Source organism: Girardinichthys multiradiatus, chromosome X, assembly GCF_021462225.1.
Source record: "Girardinichthys multiradiatus isolate DD_20200921_A chromosome X, DD_fGirMul_XY1, whole genome shotgun sequence".
NCBI classification, from domain to species: Eukaryota; Metazoa; Chordata; class Actinopteri; order Cyprinodontiformes; family Goodeidae; genus Girardinichthys; species Girardinichthys multiradiatus.
This window is the reverse complement of record NC_061817.1, coordinates 22,496,302-22,516,325: the sequence shown is the minus strand read 5'-3', so window position 1 is coordinate 22,516,325 and position 20,024 is coordinate 22,496,302. Positions and strand designations below refer to the sequence as shown.

General features: G+C 40.3%; 1 protein-coding gene across 1 annotated transcript in view; it reads left to right on the top strand.

The window, feature by feature from the left end:
* LOC124863574 (cAMP-dependent protein kinase type I-beta regulatory subunit-like) overlaps window positions 1–20,024 on the top strand; it is a 105,682-nt gene that overhangs the window by 74,908 nt on the left and 10,750 nt on the right. Inside the window, exons 8-9 of the mRNA XM_047358009.1 lie at window positions 4,596–4,656; window positions 10,684–10,805. Of these exons, the coding sequence (XP_047213965.1) occupies window positions 4,596–4,656; window positions 10,684–10,805 (183 nt within the window). The remainder of the gene's footprint in view (window positions 1–4,595; window positions 4,657–10,683; window positions 10,806–20,024) is intronic.

Here is a 20,024-nt window from a genome sequence, read left to right as displayed (position 1 = left end):
ATTGTGATAAAGTTCATTATTTTCCATAATGTCATGATGAAAATTTAACATTCATATATTTTAGATTCATTGCACACTAACTGAAATATTTCAGGTCTTTTATTGTCTTAATACGGATGATTTTGGCATACAGCTCATGAAAACCCAAAATTCCTATCTCACAAAATTAGCATATCATTAAAAGGGTCTCTAAACGAGCTATGAACCTAATCATCTGAATCAACAAGTTAACTCTAAACACCTGCAAAAGATTCCTGAGGCCTTTAAAACTCCCAGCCTGGTTCATCACTCAAAACCCCAATCATGGGTAAGACTGCCGACCTGACTGCTGTCCAGAAGGCCACTATTGACACCCTCAAGCAAGAGGGTAAGACACAGAAAGAAATTTCTGAACGAATAGGCCGTTCCCAGAGTGCTGTATCAAGGCACCTCAGTGGGAAGTCTGTGGGAAGGAAAAAGTGTGGCAGAAAACGCTGCACAACGAGAAGAGGTGACCGGACCCTGAGGAAGATTGTGGAGAAGGGCCGATTCCAGACCTTGGGGGACCTGCGGAAGCAGTGGACTGAGTCTGGAGTAGAAACATCCAGAGCCACCGTGCACAGGCGTGTGCAGGAAATGGGCTACAGGTGCCGCATTCCCCAGGTCAAGCCACTTTTGAACTAGAAACAGCGGCAGAAGCGCCTGACCTGGGCTACAGAGAAGCAGCACTGGACTGTTGCTCAGTGGTCCAAAGTACTTTTTTTGGATGAAAGCAAATTCTGCATGTCATTCGGAAATCAAGGTGCCAGAGTCTGGAGGAAGACTGGGGAGAAGAAAATGCCAGAAGTCCAGTGTCAAGTACCCACAGTCAGTGATGGTCTGGGGTGCCGTGTCAGCTGCTGGTGTTGGTCCATTGTGTTTTATCAAGGGCAGGGTCAATGCAGCTAGCTATCAGGAGATTTTGGAGCACTTCATGCTTCCATCTGCTGAAAAGCTTTATGGAGATGAAGATTTCATTTTTCAGCACGACCTGGCACCTGCTCACAGTGCCAAAACCACTGGTAAATGGTTTACTGACCATGGTATCACTGTGCTCAATTGGCCTGCCAACTCTCCTGACCTGAACCCCATAGAGAATCTGTGGGATATTGTGAAGAGAACGTTGAGAGACTCAAGACCCAACACTCTGGATGAGCTAAAGGCCGCTATCGAAGCATCCTGGGCCTCCATAAGACCTCAGCAGTGCCACAGGCTGATTGCCTCCATGCCACGCCGCATTGAAGCAGTCATTTCTGCAAAAGGATTCCTGACCAAGTATTGAGTGCATAACTGTACATGATTATTTGAAGGTTGACGTTTTTTGTATTAAAAACGCTTTTCTTTTATTGGTCGGATGAAATATGCTAATTTTGTGAGATAGGAATTTTGGGTTTTCATGAGCTGTATGCCAAAATCATCCGTATTAAGACAATAAAAGACCTGAAATGTTTCAGTTAGTGTGCAATGAATCTAAAATATATGAATGTTAAATTTTCATCATGACATTATGGAAAATAATGAACTTTATCACAATATGCTAATATTTTGAGAAGGACCTGTAAGCCTGCATGATGTTTTTTAAGTCTTACCAGTGAAACTTTACCTGGGAGCTGAAATAATTCACCCACCTTTAAGCTAAATCTGTGTTCAAAAAAAATTATTTAAATAGGTTGTCCACAGAAAAGTAATCTAATAGAAAACACAGCAACATACAGTAAAACAGAAGTTATTAATTCATTCTAAACTTGGCTGGTTAGCAGTGCCATGGCTTTAAAGCTGTGGTTAGATGAATTTCTATGTTTGAGCAACATAGAGTCTCGCAGCAGACTCTATGTTACTCTAATTGGCTTAAATGATGTTCTAGGGACAAAGCTTGTGCCTACATTTCTGATTTGGGGCTTCTGTGAGAATCCTAAATCAAATTGCTAAATTGATATTTAATAGCAGAGACGGCACTGTCTCTTGCAATAGTTGAAACTTTAACCATTGTTAGAAAAAAGACAACTTAACTGCTGAATTATCTGATCTAATGGAAGAATGTATAACAAAAACGAGGCAGACCCTTGAACGAAGCCCTGAGGAACTCCTCATGACAGGTTTGTTGATTTGGAAATGATGTAGTTATGTAAGATTAAAGGTGACTACTACTAGGGATGCACGATATATGGGCATTGACATCTGTATCGGCTGAAGTTTTGAACATATTAGGCTATTTAACATATCGGGATATTAATAATATTTAATACCATCTTGTTGCTGTTTGTGTATGTGTGTACATGACGTAACAGTTATAGTGATGCAGTGCAGGACTGTAGTGTGTTTAACTGAAACATAGAAGTAATGTCAGTGGTGTGGTCGTTTTTTCACTGTGTTGAAAGGATAGTGAGATATATATGATATACAATATCGGTAATTATTGATTTTCGGCCGTAACAGCTATATTAATATTGGATATTGATATCGGCCTCAATTTTTATATCGGTGCATCTCTAACTATTACTTTTCAATAAAAAAGAAAAATTATCTGGAAATTGTTACAAACAAAAAGGTAATGATTTGGAAGAAAACTGTACACTGTTTGTACATTGGATACAAGGGAGGGAGGGGAGGCTACAGATTTTTTAAAATAAAGTTTGGTAGATCGTACTCTATGCTTAAAAGTAAAGTGAATTTCATATAATTAGATTTATCATAATAATTGTGGCGTTATCAACAATAAGCATGTTGATAAATAGTAAATGTAATATGTCATTGATGTTGTAAAGCAAAACCAAGGCGCCCCTTCAAACTATCACACCCACACATCCCACCACTTTCCTTATTCAAGAGTTGAGCAAACAATGTAATACCAGTCCTTGTAGTAAACACACTCTCCCCATTGTGTTGCCATCAGTCATACAACACCAGCGTTGTTGTGTCATCTTGGTATTTACACAGACACAATTACATCCAGAGCCGTAATCAAACTAACAGACCAGCGTCAACAAACAGAACACGAGGCGAAAGGAAACAAGGGCAAATTATACCAAGAAACAAGGAGCGATGAAGGTTGAGGGAGCGGAGGTGTCTCATATTGGACAGACATGAAGGTGATAGAGATGGGGCTTAAGATACAGTTGGTTTAGTCTGGCTGCGCTCCACACCTCAAGCCTTTGATGATTCCACCTCAAAGACACCAAACAGACCAAAAGGCTGGCTCATCTTTAACCACATGAATGGCAAAGACATTAGGTCGAAGAGAAGTAGGACATTTTTACACATAGTCGTGTGCTGAAGCCCTCCCACGTAGACAAGACGGATTAGGGTAGATGCCAATAAAGATGGTTGCAAGAAAGTATTATATTCAGTAGTGTCATATTTTTATTTGGTAACCTTTGGAAATGCAGATCCTACATTACTGACATTACTTGGGCCCACTCTGTTGTTCCTACTGCAGTCACATAAATCAAACCTACTGTATATGTTTTATGTTTGCATGGCAAGCATTTAAAATCTTTAAGCATTGCAAAAAGGCTGTAAACACTGGAGTGCTGACTGGTGTGGTGAAACATGTGCATGTGAAAGTTTAAGAGTCGCACATAGCGCACATGTTCACGTAATGCTAAAAATGTTGTCCCTGCTCAGATAGCAGCAGAACATAAGTGGCAGAACTAAAAACAGACTTGCCTGCACACACTCAAATCATTTATCCAGGAGGGAGGCAGAGCAGTCTAGAATTCCTTTAATCAAGTTGTTTACGATCCTCAGTTTGACGTTGACTCACTTGAGAAGATTTTCTCCCCTTTTAAGACAAAATGTGAAATTAAATGAAATTAGAGGCAGCAGCGAGACTAAAGCACTTGTGCTGATGACACCCCAGCCTCAATACATATATCATTTCTATATGCAAAAAGGAAGAAACGGGGGGGAGGACGAGGTGGAAGATCATCTGCCCTCACTAGAGTTTTTTATTTTGCTTTCTTAATGCTCCTGCTCTCCCTGAGTGGCTCTGTGCAGTGAAGTAGAAACACAGTTGAGGAAGGGGTCTCTGGGTCTGGTTTTGTCACGAACCACCTGATTTTCACAGCAAAGCCAGGGAGGGGGAAAGTCCCCTGCCTGATGGGTGGGGCAGGCCACACACACAGACACACACACATGCAATAATCTTTACCTCATATCTCATGCAAACCTCCTTAAGCATGACCCCATGAACTACGATGTGTTAATCTTAAATAACCTTGAATTGTAGTTTGTTTCTTATGGGCACTGGACGTCTCTTACTCTGTGACTGATAGCATTTGGAAATGTTCACCAAGATACAGAAAACTAGTAACCATTCAAATAATTTTAGATTTTAACAACTCATTTCAAATTTTGCTGACTCTTACTTTTGCTAATCCTTCAGTAATAAAAGTGGGAGAAGAAGAAAAATTAAAGCATTGCAAAATAAATCAAAATGTACCTTTTGAAACCGAGCCACTCCAAGAATGACTGCAGTATTTAGCAGAATAATGAAGCAATTATTTGAAACTGCTGCGCTACCAGTTGATTTAGGACTGTATCAATCAGTGAATGGGTTTTTTGTGTTTATCTTGCAGGGTAGCACTCTGAGAAAGAGAAAGATGTACGAAGAGTTCCTAAGTAAGGTCTCCATACTTGGTAAGTGTATTCATCAGATGGTAACATCCAAAAATGACGCAGTATGTTTTAAAGATATTCATAACCCTTAAATTTTTCACATTTTCTTCACAAACTACAATTTATATTGATGGGATTTTTAGGTCATAGATAATTTCTGAAATTTCTTCTACGAATAAAATTCAGAAAAATCTGGGGTACATTTCTATTTAGCCCCCTTAATCTCCTACTACAAAATAAAATCCAGCACAACCAACTTCCTTTAGAAGTCATCACATTTAAGTACTAATTTGAGTACTACTACCTGTAAATAAAACAGTTGTGTGAAAACCTCAAGAAGTGTTTTTAGAGAACATTTGTGAACTTGATCTGGCCTGAGTCGGGCATCACTTGCTTGTCTCCAGCTGGTCCAACATGCTGCTGCTCGACTGCTAACTGGTACAAAAAAACACAAGCACATTAGCCCAGTTTTAGCGTCACTTTACTCGCTTCTAGGGATGGGTACTCTTCACATGTACTCAATGGTACCAGTTTTCGGTACTTTTGTGTGTGTTTATGTGGTAATAAATGTTATTTTGTGTTATAATAAAATCTAAAAAAATATTTTATTTAGCATATTTATTTCTCAATATATAAACTTTAATGAATATATCAAAACAACATCCAGCTGTTTAACATCTATAACATCTAACTTGTTTCAAAAATTTCTTCAACAGGAAATCCCTTAACTGACTACGCAGTGTAATGCACAAATAAAATCCAGCCATGTTGCTGGCTGCAGACGATGAGTCCCTAACGGATGCAGGCGTATTAACGGTGCTGAATGCAGGAATTGTAGCTGTACAGGTCCTTCTCAAAATATTAGCATATTGTGATAAAGTTCATTATTTTCCATAATGTCATGATGAAAATTTAACATTCATATATTTTAGATTCATTGCACACTAACTGAAATATTTCAGGTCTTTTATTGTCTTAATACGGATGATTGTGGCATACAGCTCATGAAAACTCAAAATTCCTATCTCACAAAATTAGCATATTTCATCCGACCAATAAAAGAAGTGTTTTTAATACAAAAAACATCAACTTTCAAATAATCATGTACAGTTATGCACTCAATACTTGGTCGGGAATCCTTTTGCAGAAATGACTGCTTCAATGCGGCGTGGCATGGAGGCAATCAGCTTGTGGCACTGCTGAGGTCTTATGGAGGCCCAGGATGCTTCGATAGCGGCCTTTAGCTCATCCAGAGTGTTGGGTCTTGAGTCTCTCAACGTTCTCTTCACAATATCCCACAGATTCTCTATTGGGTTCAGGTCAGGAGAGTTGGCAGGCCAATTGAGCACAGTGATACCATAGTCAGTAAACCATTTACCAGTGGTTTTGGCACTGTGAGCAGGTGCCAGGTCGTGCTGAAAAATGAAATCTTCATCTCCATAAAGCTTTTCAGCAGATGGAAGCATGAAGTGCTCCAAAATCTCCTGATAGCTAGCTGCATTGACCCTGCCCTTGATAAAACACAGTGGACCAACACCAGCAGCTGACACGGCACCCCAGACCATCACTGACTGTGGGTACTTGACACTGGACTTCTGGCATTTTGGCATTTCCTTCTCCCCAGTCTTCTTCCAGACTCTGGCACCTTGATTTCCGAATGACATGCAGAATTTGCTTTAATCCGAAAAAGTACTTTGGACCACTGAGCAACAGTCCAGTGCTGCTTCTCTGTAGCCCAGGTCAGGCGCTTCTGCCGCTGTTTCTGGTTCAAAAGTGGCTTGACCTGGGGAATGCGGCACCTGTAGCCCATTTCCTGCACACGCCTGTGCACGGTGGCTCTGGATGTTTCTACTCCAGACTCAGTCCACTGCTTCCGCAGGTCCCCCAAGGTCTGGAATCTTCCTCAGGGTCCGGTCACCTCTTCTCGTTGTGCAGCGTTTTCTGCCACACTTTTTCCTTCCCACAGACTTCCCACTGAGGTGCCTTGATACAGCACTCTGGGAACAGCCTATTCGTTCAGAAATTTCTTTCTGTGTCTTACCCTCTTGCTTGAGGGTGTCAATAGTGGCCTTCTGGACAGCAGTCAGGTCGGCAGTCTTACCTATGATTGGGGTTTTGAGTGATGAACCAGGCTGGGAGTTTTAAAGGCCTCAGGAATCTTTTGCAGGTGTTTAGAGTTAACTCGTTGATTCAGATGATTAGGTTCATAGCTCGTTTAGAGACCCTTTTAATGATATGCTAATTTTGTGAGATAGGAATTTTGGGTTTTCATGAGCTGTATGCCAAAATCATCCGTATTAAGACAATAAAAGACCTGAAATATTTCAGTTAGTGTGCAATGAATCTAAAATATATGAATGTTAAATTTTCATCATGACATTATGGAAAATAATGAACTTTATCACAATATGCTAATATTTTGAGAAGGACCTGTATATCTGAGGCTGATGAAAATTGCTCTTCAGCCTTGAGAAAAATCTTGTGCTTAAAACAAATGCTTCCTCAGATTAGAAGTATTCCCTCCGCTGGCCCTGCACTTCGCGTCACGAATATTGCAGCGAGCGTAATCTGCACTGCATTTTGAAAGTGGAGCCATACTTTCGAGAGCTTTCTACGTATCACGCATGCTTTGTTGACGGCACCAGTGGCTACTGATGTCATTACGCTCTTGTGCGTGCAATGCTGTGTTCTTTTCTGACATAGAAAATCGCCCACTCTTCCTCTCACTCAGTGTCACAATGATGCGTTTATCTACCGAAACATAATACCTTTTGATTTTACGTGAATCGGTACTTGGTAGTACTGAGTGAATTGGCCCTGTTCCTATAAAAGTACCGAATTTGGTACCTATCCCTGCTGGTTTCCTGTTTGTTTCAGAGATCATTTTAAAATTGCCGTCATGCCCCACAGTATTTGTCTGATCTGCTTCAGTCCTATGCTCCCTCGTGTTATCTCAAAAAGGAAACTTAGAAGTGCTCATGCTTTCTCAGTCAATATCCCTAAACTGTGCAATACATTTTTATTGTTTGTTTTTATCACCTTTTTTCAGGTTTCATGCCTTACTTTTTATTTTATATCTGTGTACAGCACTTTAATTAACTGTGTTGTTTTAAAGCTCTATGCAGATAAAGTTGGATGAGATTAGATTGAACACAAAACATTTTATAGACGAAGAAACAAACAAGAGACACTTTTCAGATTTTTATTGCAAAAATAAAAGAGGAAACTTTATGGTCACTGGTCTATCACATAAAATCCCTTAAAATTCATTGACGTTTGTGGTTTTAATTGGAAAAAGTACAGGTAAAAATGTACATTCAGAAAACCTTTGTTTCTTCTACTTCAATGAATACAGTTGAATAATGGGTGCTTTTGGCACTTGTAATAATATCTGCAGTATAAGTTGATTTTAAAAGGATCAGAATTAACATATATTATAGATTATCCCACATAAACACAGGCATACGCTGTCACACGGTGCCCGTAGCAGAGTAAGGTCTGTGTTTGCAGTCTTAATCTGCTCACACTTTTCACCCTTAAACCCGCCACGCTCTGTAATGTCTCTGTGTGGACAATTAAAGTATGGGGGGTTAGGATAAGCCTCTCTTTCCTGCTGGAATTTGGATAACAGCCAGCCTGCACAGGCCACTGGATTTAAAGGGAAGGCAAATGAGATTCATTCAGACTTTCGAATTGAGTTGCAATTGGAAGTGACGTCTCATCCCTTTCCACTTGATCGTGTGTGTGCGGTGTAAAGAGTAAGACTGTGCCCCCTGTACAGAGTTATTAGCTGGGTGAATAAACACATACACTCAATTCAGGACTTAGGAGATTGTCTCTCTGAAGTCGGCTCTCTTTTTATTCTTCTCCCTTTTTGACAGCTTTGTTGAGGCTTGAATTAAAGAACCCGCCTCCCTCGTCGAAGTGGAATACCGCTCTTCAGTCCCCTCTTTCCGCCGCTTTGCTACTCTGCTCACCCTCCGTCAAAGGCAGGAGGGGCAGGGGGCGGGAGTGGTTTTGTTTGTCTTTGATTTCAGCGATAGCCAAGAAATTGGGTGCAAGGCCTTGATGTTTTGGTGAGAAGTGAGAAATAACAAATGTTTGTCACACTCGCACTTAAACAGGTTTCAACATCCCAGCGCTAAGTTCCCTGGATGTTTACAGCGAGGCGATCCAAGTGGGCGCAGGCTCCCTGAAGCGTAAACTGTAGCTCCTATAGTCAAGACATCTCTGTATCGTGTTACTTGCCTTGCCGTTAAGGACCACCTCTCTACTGGACCTGCTGCCTTTTAGTTTGCAGCCAGACAGAAGACATCCATCTGGGTCCGGCAGACAGCATGGCCCCACCAGAGAGGACACTGGACACCTCCAAACCACCAGGCTGATCCTAGTTAATCCTAAATGCATACACGGTTTTACACACAGTTAAATAGACACAACAGGATCAGTTAGTGAGCACGTCAGGAGACAATGCTTCCAAACAAAGAGATCCCGCTGCAGTTTTACACCTCTAACTTACATCTTAGTCACATAAAAACAGGGAATCATCTTTTCATCTAGACAAAGCTGAGGATGAGGAGTGTTTTCGTTGCAGATAAGTCACATTCCTCGTGCAGATGGATAAGACTGGGGAAGATTAGCCCACACTGATCTGCTGAAGTGTGAAAGAATGATGAGATCATCTGGTCAAACATCTGTGTGGAGATACGCAGTTGTTAGTGGGCGATCCTTCTTCCTTAAACATCAAATTTTGCATGGCTTTAACCTCTTTTGGTTGAAGCATTTCTTTTCCAGGATTTGAAACTATCCGTTTCGGTTTCTGTGAAATAACCAATAGCTTCTAGGAATATCTCGGGCTAACCACGCCAATGTCTCTGTGGTTGGATAGTTGGAAAGACCAACCAGCTGCATCTGAAACATCTCCCAAAAACTGAAAGAAGATTTTAATACAAGTTTGAGTGGATTTCTTTTTCAGGCTTAATTCAGTAAATATTAAATCCTGCTCAGGAAATATTTAATTATAATAAGCCACCATCATTAAACTACTGGATGTAAAAGCAACTAAATAGACCTGAAGTTTTATTTAATTAGCGTAATTTTATCATAGCTTGCTTTAGATAACAGATTTACAAGGATTTTCCTATATTTCGGTCCGTCCTGCATCTCTGTCTAATAAAGAAAAGCATCCCCTCAGCATGATGGTGTCACCACCATGTGTCATTGTGCTGATGCTGTGATTAGGCATGGTGACCAAAAGATAAAATGTTTGGTCTCATCTGACCAGAGAACTTTCTGACATTCATGCGATACAAATTCTGTTTTCTTGTAATATATTTGTCCTTTTGGATGGAACTGCACTGCCCTCAACTGCTATAGACTGTGGTGACTTGCAACCTAAAACTCAGCGAGGACACTGTGATAATCAATATTTAACAATAATACTGCAATGTGATGTTTTCCCAATATTATGCAGCCATATAACATTCGGAATATTTGCAGTCCATATGTGGCTTTTTTGAAACTTTAAACAGCACTTTTTCTATCTTTGTTTTCCACAATTGCTTTCTCCAAGCTAAATTTGTGGATCTTACCACAAATGGATGTGTGGTTTTCTGATTTTATTAGTTCAAAAGTTGGTGTATCACATACAATTCTAGTAAAGTTTGTGGCTGTAACATGACAAAATAAGAAAATGTTCACCAGGTTTGAATACTTTTATTGTATTTAGCAGGCTATCTCTCATAGTGTCAAATATATTTTTTGGGGATAAACTATATCTCTGTCACTACAAGCCAGCGTAAGCAGAACACATTTAGGGCTCAATTTTAAGGTGTTTAAGCTCCCTGGGACTCCATGAAATGAAGGAGTAGTAAAAGGATCTGAATTGAAATGGTTCCTGATGAATAACCGGATTAGCCTAGAATGGGATTTATCTCAACCACCTCCCTGGAGAACCATGAGACAGCCTGTGTTAACATGAAAAATATACTGTATATATATGAGTTTGTGCAATTCACTATTTTACAGTTTAATGTCCTTCATTTACAGAGTCTTTGGATAAGTGGGAGCGCTTGACTGTGGCTGATGCTCTGGAGCCTGTTCAGTTTGAGGATGGGGAGAAGATCGTGGTGCAGGGAGAGCCTGGAGACGACTTCTTCATCATTACAGAGGTAAGATTGATCATGTAATGCCAGTATGTTGGCTAATTTCCATGTGTTGTCACATTTCCTTTAATGTGTAATCAGCTGGGCTGATGCTCATGTCATCAAGCCAAAGCTGTGGAGGGGCCTTTGCTGACCTCAGAACTGATTTTAGTTTATTGCCACCAGCAGACAAATTACCTGCCACACCCCTCAACCACAATTTCTGTCCAAAGTCCGCCCCCCTTACACTGCTGGCCTTGTGGAAAAGGGGCCCCTGGCACGGCTTCATAGAGGGCCCCCTGCCTGTCATCCTAACACACTTTTGATTAACTCCATACTTATATAGCTTTCACCAGGGTCAGGCCAGGAGGATTCTGTCTGGAGGGCTGATGAAGGGAAACCCGGCTGCTGTTCTCTTGTCCCACGTCAATTAATGTCTGCGTCCGTCAGGATTTCTTCTTAGCATTCTTCTGATTACAGTGTGTAAAATTAGGGAGTGGAAATACAGCAGCTTATAAAAGTATTCATACCCTTTGAACCTTTCCACATATTGTTACAACCACAAACAAATTTATGTTTGTGTTACAACCATAAACATAAATATATTTTATTTGAATTTTATGAGACCAACACAAAGTGGTATACAATTCTGAAGTGGAAAGAAAATCATACATGATTTAAACATTTTTTTTACAAATAAAAACTGAGAAGTGCGGTGTGCAAAGGTATTCAGTTCCCTTTACTCTGAGTGCAACAATTGCCTTCAGAAGTTGCCTGATGATTGCTAATGACTAAATAGAGTCCACCTGTGTGTAATCTAATCTCAGTACAAATACAGCGGCTCTGTGACAGCCTCAGAGGTTGATTAAGAGAATATTGCGGAGCAAACAGCATCTTGAAGTCCAAGGAACACACCAGACAGGTCAGGGATAAAGTTAACATGAATATGTTTTGTTTTAAACCATTCCATAGTAGCCCTGGCTTTATGTTTAAGGTCGTTGTCCTGCTGGAAGGTGAACCTCCGCCCCAGTCTCAAGTAGAGCTGAAACAACTAATCGATTTAATCGATTAAAATCAATTATTAAAATGGTTGTCAACTAATTTAGTCATCGATTAGTTGCTTTGTAATCACGTCTTGCCGTATGCAGCCTATTTTTTAACACAATCTGTTACATTTGTGGCCAATGTGTGGCAGTAATGAGCCACCGAACGCTGGTTAGAGAAGAAGAAATCAGCTAATAGTTGGCCTTGTTTTGCATGATGTTCCACACGCATGGATCTATATGCAGCACAAACACATTTGCACTAAGCTAGATGGCTGACCACGAAAAGTTACGGAAGAAAACGGGGACAAACGAGAAAACAGAAGAAAAAACACGAACAAAGAACTCAAAAGTATGGGAGCACTTCACCCTAGATGCAGTAAAAAGATGAGTGACCTCCAAGATATGCAAAAACGGTCTGGCATGGCACGGAAGCACAACTTCTCTACATGAACATCTGAGACGAAAGCATGTCGGAGTTGAATACCGGTATTCTACCCCATTTTTGTATTTTATGTCTAAAAATGAACATATTTTACACTGTTGAGCTCATTTGTTCTTTCCTAAACTGAGTTAAATAAATTGCTGTGAACTGCACAATTCTCTTGTGTTTTCCTTTATTGTAATAAAAATGTGTTCTTAATATTTGGGGAAATAAAGGCTAATAAAAATTAATAATAAAAACCGATTAATCGTAAAAATAATCGACAGATTAGGCGATTATTAAAATCGTTAGTTGCAGCCCTAGTCTCAAGTCTTTTGCAGACTCAAACAGGTTTTCTACCAATCCTTGGTAGGTTTACAGTTATGCTATACCCTTTCCATCTCTGGATAATGGATTGAACAGTACTCTGTGAGATGTTTAAAGCTTGAGAAATCTTTTTATAGCCTAAGCCTGCTTTAAACCTGTCCACAACTATATTTCTTACCTTTCTGGTGTGTTCCTTGGACTTCATGATGCTATTTGCTCCCCACTATTCTCTTAACCAACCTCTGAGACTGTCACAGAGCAGCTGTATTTGTACTGAGATTGGATTACACACAGGTGGACTCTATTTAGTCATTAGCAATCATCAGGCAACTTCTGAAGGCAATTGGTTGCACTCAGAGTAAATGGTGCTGATTACTTTTGCACACCACACTTTTCAGTTTTTTATTTGTAAAACTTTTTTTAAATCATGTATAATTTTCTTTCCACTTCACAATTGTATACCACTTTGTGTTGGTCTTTCACATAAAATCCCATTAAATATTTTTATGTTTGTGGTTGTAATGTGACTATGTGGAAATGTTCAAAGGGTATGAATACTTTTACAAGCCACTGTATATGATGGAGGTTAAATAATGTGTCAGTTTTAATCCCTGAGTTTGATTGTTTTTCTTTACCTGTACCCTTTCTACACAACACTCCTACATCTCTTTCATTCATCTTTTCACTCTCATCGCTATGCCTTCCTTTAACCCTAATGTATCTGGACCTGGGGTGGGAAAATAATTTTTCCAAAGAGCCACATGTGTAACAATGATTATTGTCTGAACTGAATAAACTAATTATTCTCCATATGTTTAGTGTAAAAAAATTGGCTTTAATATAGAAATACTGTTGAGTAGGACTGCATGATATTAGAAAATTGGACTGTGATATTATTGCTTCCAACACCCATTTTGACCTTTAGCAATATGGGCACGGCCCTCTCAGACGTGAGCATCTGCTACAGTGGGACTCCATCCAAAAGCTTGAGAGAAATACTGCAGTTCACACAGTGCGGTGCAATATTATTGATGATAATAAAGTAATGTGGAAAAAAATAAGAAACCTTATTAAATATTCAGTTCTTTCAAAACAAATATTTACTTCTCAATGTGTAATCTTGTTGTTTATTTGTCTCTTGGAAAGAAATAGATTTTATTTAGAATAACTCCATAAATCATCTTTGTTTTACTAGTTAAACAAAATATATATACAATTAGAACTGCAAGCAGTTATGATCTGAAGGCATTTTCAGATCATAACTGAAAATGCCTTCAGATCAATGACTATTGCCCTGTCGCACTCACTTACATCACAGAACATATCCTGAAGGTTTGGGCTCTCTAGGTACCATGAGTGATTTTTGGGGAATTTCTTTATAAGTGAAGGGTCGGAGGTAAGTTTTTGCACATAAGCCACACCCACTTTGCCCAATCATTACCATATTGATAACATATTCTCTAGGTGGTATCCTGAAGAAATGTACCAAATTTTATCAAAATCCATTCAGCCATTTTGGCTATATAAATTTATCTTGCTTATAGCGACCCCTAGGCTTAGATCCCTCTGAAAATGAGTACATACGTACAGTTTGACCTTATGCACTACTGGTATGAAAATTATTTGTACATCTTAATCTATTTTCAAGTTGGGCCAAAAAAACTTGATTGCATATAATTCGGAAACCAAAAAATAATTTTGAAATCCGTTCCATATCGTCTTGTCGACTATGTCTGCAGTCTTACCAGGCCCAGTTTCGCTTTGATTGGCCTTGCCCCTAAGGAGGAGTTAATGAAAATAGGTTTCGCATATTACGCAACATTGTTGCTAATTAGCATAACTATGATTTTTTTTCAAAACTCACATGATTAAGAATGAATCAAAGAACATCCAGGAATTGAGATTTAGTCTCTGCAAGCAACAGTTTCAGAGATAATCACAGAAACGCATTTTACGTTGTAACAACGCCATCTAGTGGTGAAACCTACAATTTTTTTTCATGTACCTAGGTAGCACAATTCTGCAAATGATCTGTAATTTCCCCCAAAAAATCTTTCAAATTCACTGAGTTCATAGGTCAAATGTGAGATATCATATAAGCCACGCCCACTTTTTAATCATATTAAAAGTATGTCCTGAGGTCAAGGTCTTGAGCATATGGACCAAGTTGCGTGTCAATCCATCAATCTGTTATGCAGATATAAACTTCTGGTGCCTATAGCGCCCCCTATTATTTAATGTGTATCAAACTCAATGTATAGGCACAATATCTCATTCTCTATCAGGTTCTCCAATCTTGTTTGGAAATCATTAAATATGGCAGAGATATAGTCAATTAACTTTTGTGCTAGTACACAAATAAAGTTTGTCCGCATGTACAGTACAGACCAAAGGTTTGGACACACCTTCTCATTCAAAGAGTTGTCTTTATTTTCATGACTATGAATATTGTAGCTTCACACTGAAGGCATCAAAACTATGAATTAACACATGTGGAATTATATATTGAACAAAAAAGTGTGAAACAACTGAAAATATGTCTTATATTCTAGGTTCTTCAAAGTAGCCACCTTTTTCTTTGATTACTGCTCCGCACACTCTTGGCATTCTGTTGATGAGCTTCAAGAAGTAGTCACCTGAAATGGTTTTCCAACAGTCTTGAAGGAGTTCCCAGAGATGCTTAGCACTTGTTGGCCCTTTTGCCTTCACTTTGCGGTCCAGCTCAACCCAAACCATCTTGATTGGGTTCAGGTCCGGTGACTGTGGAGGCCAGGTCATCTGGCGCAGCACCCCATCACTCTCCTTCTTGGTCAAATAGCCCTTACACAGCCTGGAGGTGTGTTTGGGGTCATTGTCCTGTTGAAAAATAAATGATGGTCCAACTAAACGCAAACCGGATGGAATAGCATGCCGCTGCAAGATGCTGTGGTAGCCATGCTGGTTCAGTATGCCTTCAATTTTGAATAAATCCCCAACAGTGTCACCAGCAAAGCACCCCCGCACCATCACACCTCCTCCTCCATGCTTCATGGTGGGAACCAGGCATGTAGAGTCCATCCGTTCACCTCTTCTGCGCCGCACAAAGACACGGTGGTTGGAACCAAAGATCTCAAACTAGACTCATCAGACCAAAGCACAGATTTCCACTGGTCTAATGTCCATTTCTTGTGTTCTTTAGCCCAAACAAGTCTCTTCTGCTTGTTGCCTGTCCTCAGCAGTGGTTTCCTAGCAGCTATTTTACCATGAAGGCCTGATTCACACAGTCTCCTCTTAACAGTTGTTCTAGAGATGTGTCTGCTGCTAGAACTCTGTGTGGCATTGACCTGTTCTCTAATCTGAGCTGCTGTTAACCTGCGATTTCTGAGGCTGGTGACTCGGATAAACTTATCATCCGCAGCAGCGGTGACTCTTGGTCTTCCTTTCCTTGGTCTTCACTTTCAAAGTTTTCCCAATTGTTCGGACTGACTGACCTTCGTTTCTTAAAGTAATGACGGCCACTCGTTTTTCTTTACTTAGCTTCTTTTTCTTGCCATAATACAAATTCTAACAGTTTATTCAGTAGGACTATCAGCTGTGTACTGTATCCACCTCCTGCACAACACAACTGATGGTCCCAACCCCATTTATAAGGCTTGAAATCCCACTTATTAAACCTGACAGGGCACACCGGTGAAGTGAAAACCATTTCAGGTGACTACCTCTTGAAGCTCATCAACAGAATGCCAAGAGTGTGAGGAGCAGTAATCAAAGAAAAAGGTGGCTACTTTGAAGAACCTAGAATATAAGACATATTTTCAGTTGTTTCACACTTTTTTGTTCAGTATATAATTCCACATGTGTTAATTCATAGTTTTGATGCCTTCAGTGTGAAGCTACAATATTCATAGTCATGAAAATAAAGACAACTCTTTAAATGAGAAGGTGTGTCCAAACTTTTGGTCTGTACTGTAGCTTTAACAACTTTCGAACATTTGACAAAGATTTTTATACCATTGTGTCCCGCTAACTCTGTAAATGGTATGTACAAAGTTTTATCTTGATTGAGCTCAAAATGTAGGAGGAGTTGTGGAAAATAGATTTTGCCTTTGTCGTGACGTAGCAAAAAATCTAGTAAGGCAGAAGTGGGCGTGGCCAATTACAAAGTGATGCAGAATCATCCAAGGAACAAGGTGATATAAAACTTTGGAGTGTGGGACTTACGGTTTGGAAGTTATTATCCCAAACGCGTTGTCATACGTACAGTGTCTTGCGAAAGTATTCGGTCCCCTTGAACTTTTCAACCTCTTGCCACATTTCAGGCTTCAAACATAAAGATATAAAATTCTAATTTTTTGTGAAGAATTAACAACAAGTGGGACACAATTGTGAAGTGGAATTAAATTTATTGGATGTGTCAAACTTTTTTAACAAATAAAAAACTGAAAAGTGTGGCGTGCAATACTATTCGGCCCCTTTACTTTCAGTGCAGCAAACTCACTCCAGAAGTTCAGTGAGGATCTCTGAATGATCCAATGTTGTCCCAAATGACTGATGATGATAAATAGAATCCACCTGTGTGTAATCAAGTCTCCGTATAAATGCACCTGCTCTGTGATAGTCTCAGGGTTCTGTTCAAAGTGCAGAGAGCATCATGAAGACCAAGGAAAACACCAGGCAGGTCCGAGATACTGTTGTGGAGACGTTTAAAGCCGGATTTGGATACAAAAAGATTTTCCAAGCTTTAAACAACCCAAGGAGCACTGTGCAAGTAATCATATTGAAATGGAAGGAGTATCAGACCACTGCAAATCTACCAAGACCTGGCCGTCCCTCTAAACTCTCATCTCGAACAAGGAGAAGACTGATCAGAGATGCAGCCAAGAGGCCCATGATCACTCTGGATGAACTGCAGAGATCTACAGCTGAGGTGGGAGAGTCTGTCCATAGGACAACAATCGGTCGTACACTGCACAAATCTGGCCTTTATGGTAGAGTGGCAAGAAGAAAGCAATTTCTCAAAGATATCCATAAAAAGTCTCGTTTAAAGTTTGCCACAAGCCACCTGGGAGACGCACCAAACATGTGGACGAAGGTGCTCTGGTCAGATGGAACCAAAATCAAACTGTTTGGCCACAATGCAAAACGATATGTTTGGCGTAAAAGCAACACAGCTCATAACCCTGAACACACCATCCCCACTGTCAAACATGGTGGTGGCAGCATCATGGTTTGGGCCTGCTTTTCATCAGCAGGAACAGGGAAGATGGTCAAAATTGATGGGAAGATGGATGGAGCCAAATACAGGACCATTCTGGAAGAAAGCCTGTTGGAGTCTGCAAGAGACCTGAGACTGGGACGGAGATTTATCTTCCAACAAGACAATGATCCAAAACATGAAGCCAAATCTACAATGTAATGGTTCACAAATAAACGAATCCAGGTGTTGGAATGGCCAAGTCAAAGTTCAGACCTGAATCCAATCGAGAATCTGTGGAAAGAGCTGAAGACTGCTGTTCACGAACGCTCTCCATCCAACCTCACTGAGGTCGAGCTGTTTTGCAAGGAAGAATGGGCAAGAATTTCAGTCTCTCAATGTGCAAAACTGATAGAGACTTACCCCAAGCGACTTGCAGCTGTAATTGCAGCAAAGGGTGGCGCTACAAAGTATTAACGCAAGGGGGCCTAATAATATTGCACGCCCCACTTTTCAGTTTTTTATTTGTTAAAAACGTTTGACACATCCAATAAATTTCATTCCACTTCACGATTGTGTCCCACTTGTTGTTGATTCTTCACAAAATTAGAATTTTATGTCTTTATGTTTGAAGCCTGAAATGTGGCAAGAGGTTGAAAAGTTCAAGGGGGCCGAATACTTTCGCAAGGCACTGTAATATCATCCCCTAGTTGTTAGGTGGTTCTTTTCAGCATTTTCTGGTTCTTGCGCCCAACGACTTTTAACGGAGAATAATAATACTAATAATAATGAAAAAACTAAGCAAAAACAATAGGGTTCCCTGCTCCGCTGAGAGCAGGCGAACGGCCATGCCTTGCATGGCCTGCGCCCGCACCCGCGGGCTTGGAACCCTAAAAATGTGTGTCCTAACCCTACCTCTAAATAGGGGTAGGGTGTGTAGCCAAACTCCCTTTGACTGAAATGAGTTCAGTGAGATCCTCGTTGGCTTTGACTTGCTGAGCTGGCCTGATCTTGCTGCAGCAAGCAACCATGATACTTCCACCTCTATGCTTCATAGTTAGTATAAGGTTCTTTTCTTGAATTTGGATCAAGCCCATCATGTCCTCTGTTCAGGTGTCTAAATAATTCAGTTTTACACTCATCTATCCAAAGAACATTATTCTAGAAGTAGTGTTCTTTATCTATGTTCTCTGACATTAAAACGGTCTGGCTGGTTTTTTTTGTTTTTTTTTAAATGTGGCGCAGTTGGTAGTATTGTTGCCTTGCAGCAAGAAGTTCCTGGGTTCAACTCCCTTTCTGCATGGAGTTTACATGTTCTTCCCGTGCATACGTGGGTTCTTTTCGGGTACTCCAGCTTCCTGTTACAGTCCAAAAACATGACCGTTAGGTTAATTGGTCTCTCTAAAAATTGCCCTTAGGTGTGAATGGGAGTGTGCGTGCTTGTTTGTCCTTTGTGTCTCTGTGTTGCCCTGCGATGGACTGGTGACCTGTCCAGAGTGTACCCCGCCTCTTGCCTGTAGACTGCGGGAGATAGGCACCAGCTCCCTCTCGACCCTGTACAGAAGAAGCAGGTATAGAAAATGGAAACTTGAAATTGTGCTGTCTCTTTGTAGAGGCACACACTTGTGAATCAAGAGTAGCAAGAGCATGCTGTAGGTGCCATAATGACAGTTAAGGGTTTTTGGAGACTTCTTTCAGCATCTTCCAGGTAGCTCCCAGGGGGAAGTTGCTTGGTTGACCATGTTAGCAGTTGTTTTGAATATCCTCCACTTGCAGACTGTTTTCTATACAGTGGAATGGTTTCTTTAAAATTATTTTGACAACTCTTTAGGTTTCTTACAAGACTCATTAGCTGCTACAATCTTCTTTCTAAAAGACTGAGACTGCTTTTTCACCCTCTGCATGGTTGTTCACCACAGGTCAGTCCAGGACATTTAAATGTCGCCATAATATTCCAAGTCTGATCTGGACACTGACTTGTATTTGTCTTTGGCTCCAGTCCAGCCATCAGAATTACAAAGATTGCCTGACAGCAGAATTACTTAAGCATGCAGAACTGACTGTGTAGCAACAATAACCAATTTCCCTAATGATCAACACCCTGGATGTCACTGAAAGTGACACACAGAAGAAGAAACCAAACAAAGGGGGGAATCCAGCCTTGGAGGAGCATAAAATAAAGTTAGCAGGGCGTTATCACACACAATAAATCAAGCAACTATAAATTGTTTTCCCATCTTACCCACTTTATATGAAGAGCACTAGTGCCAAAATAAAAT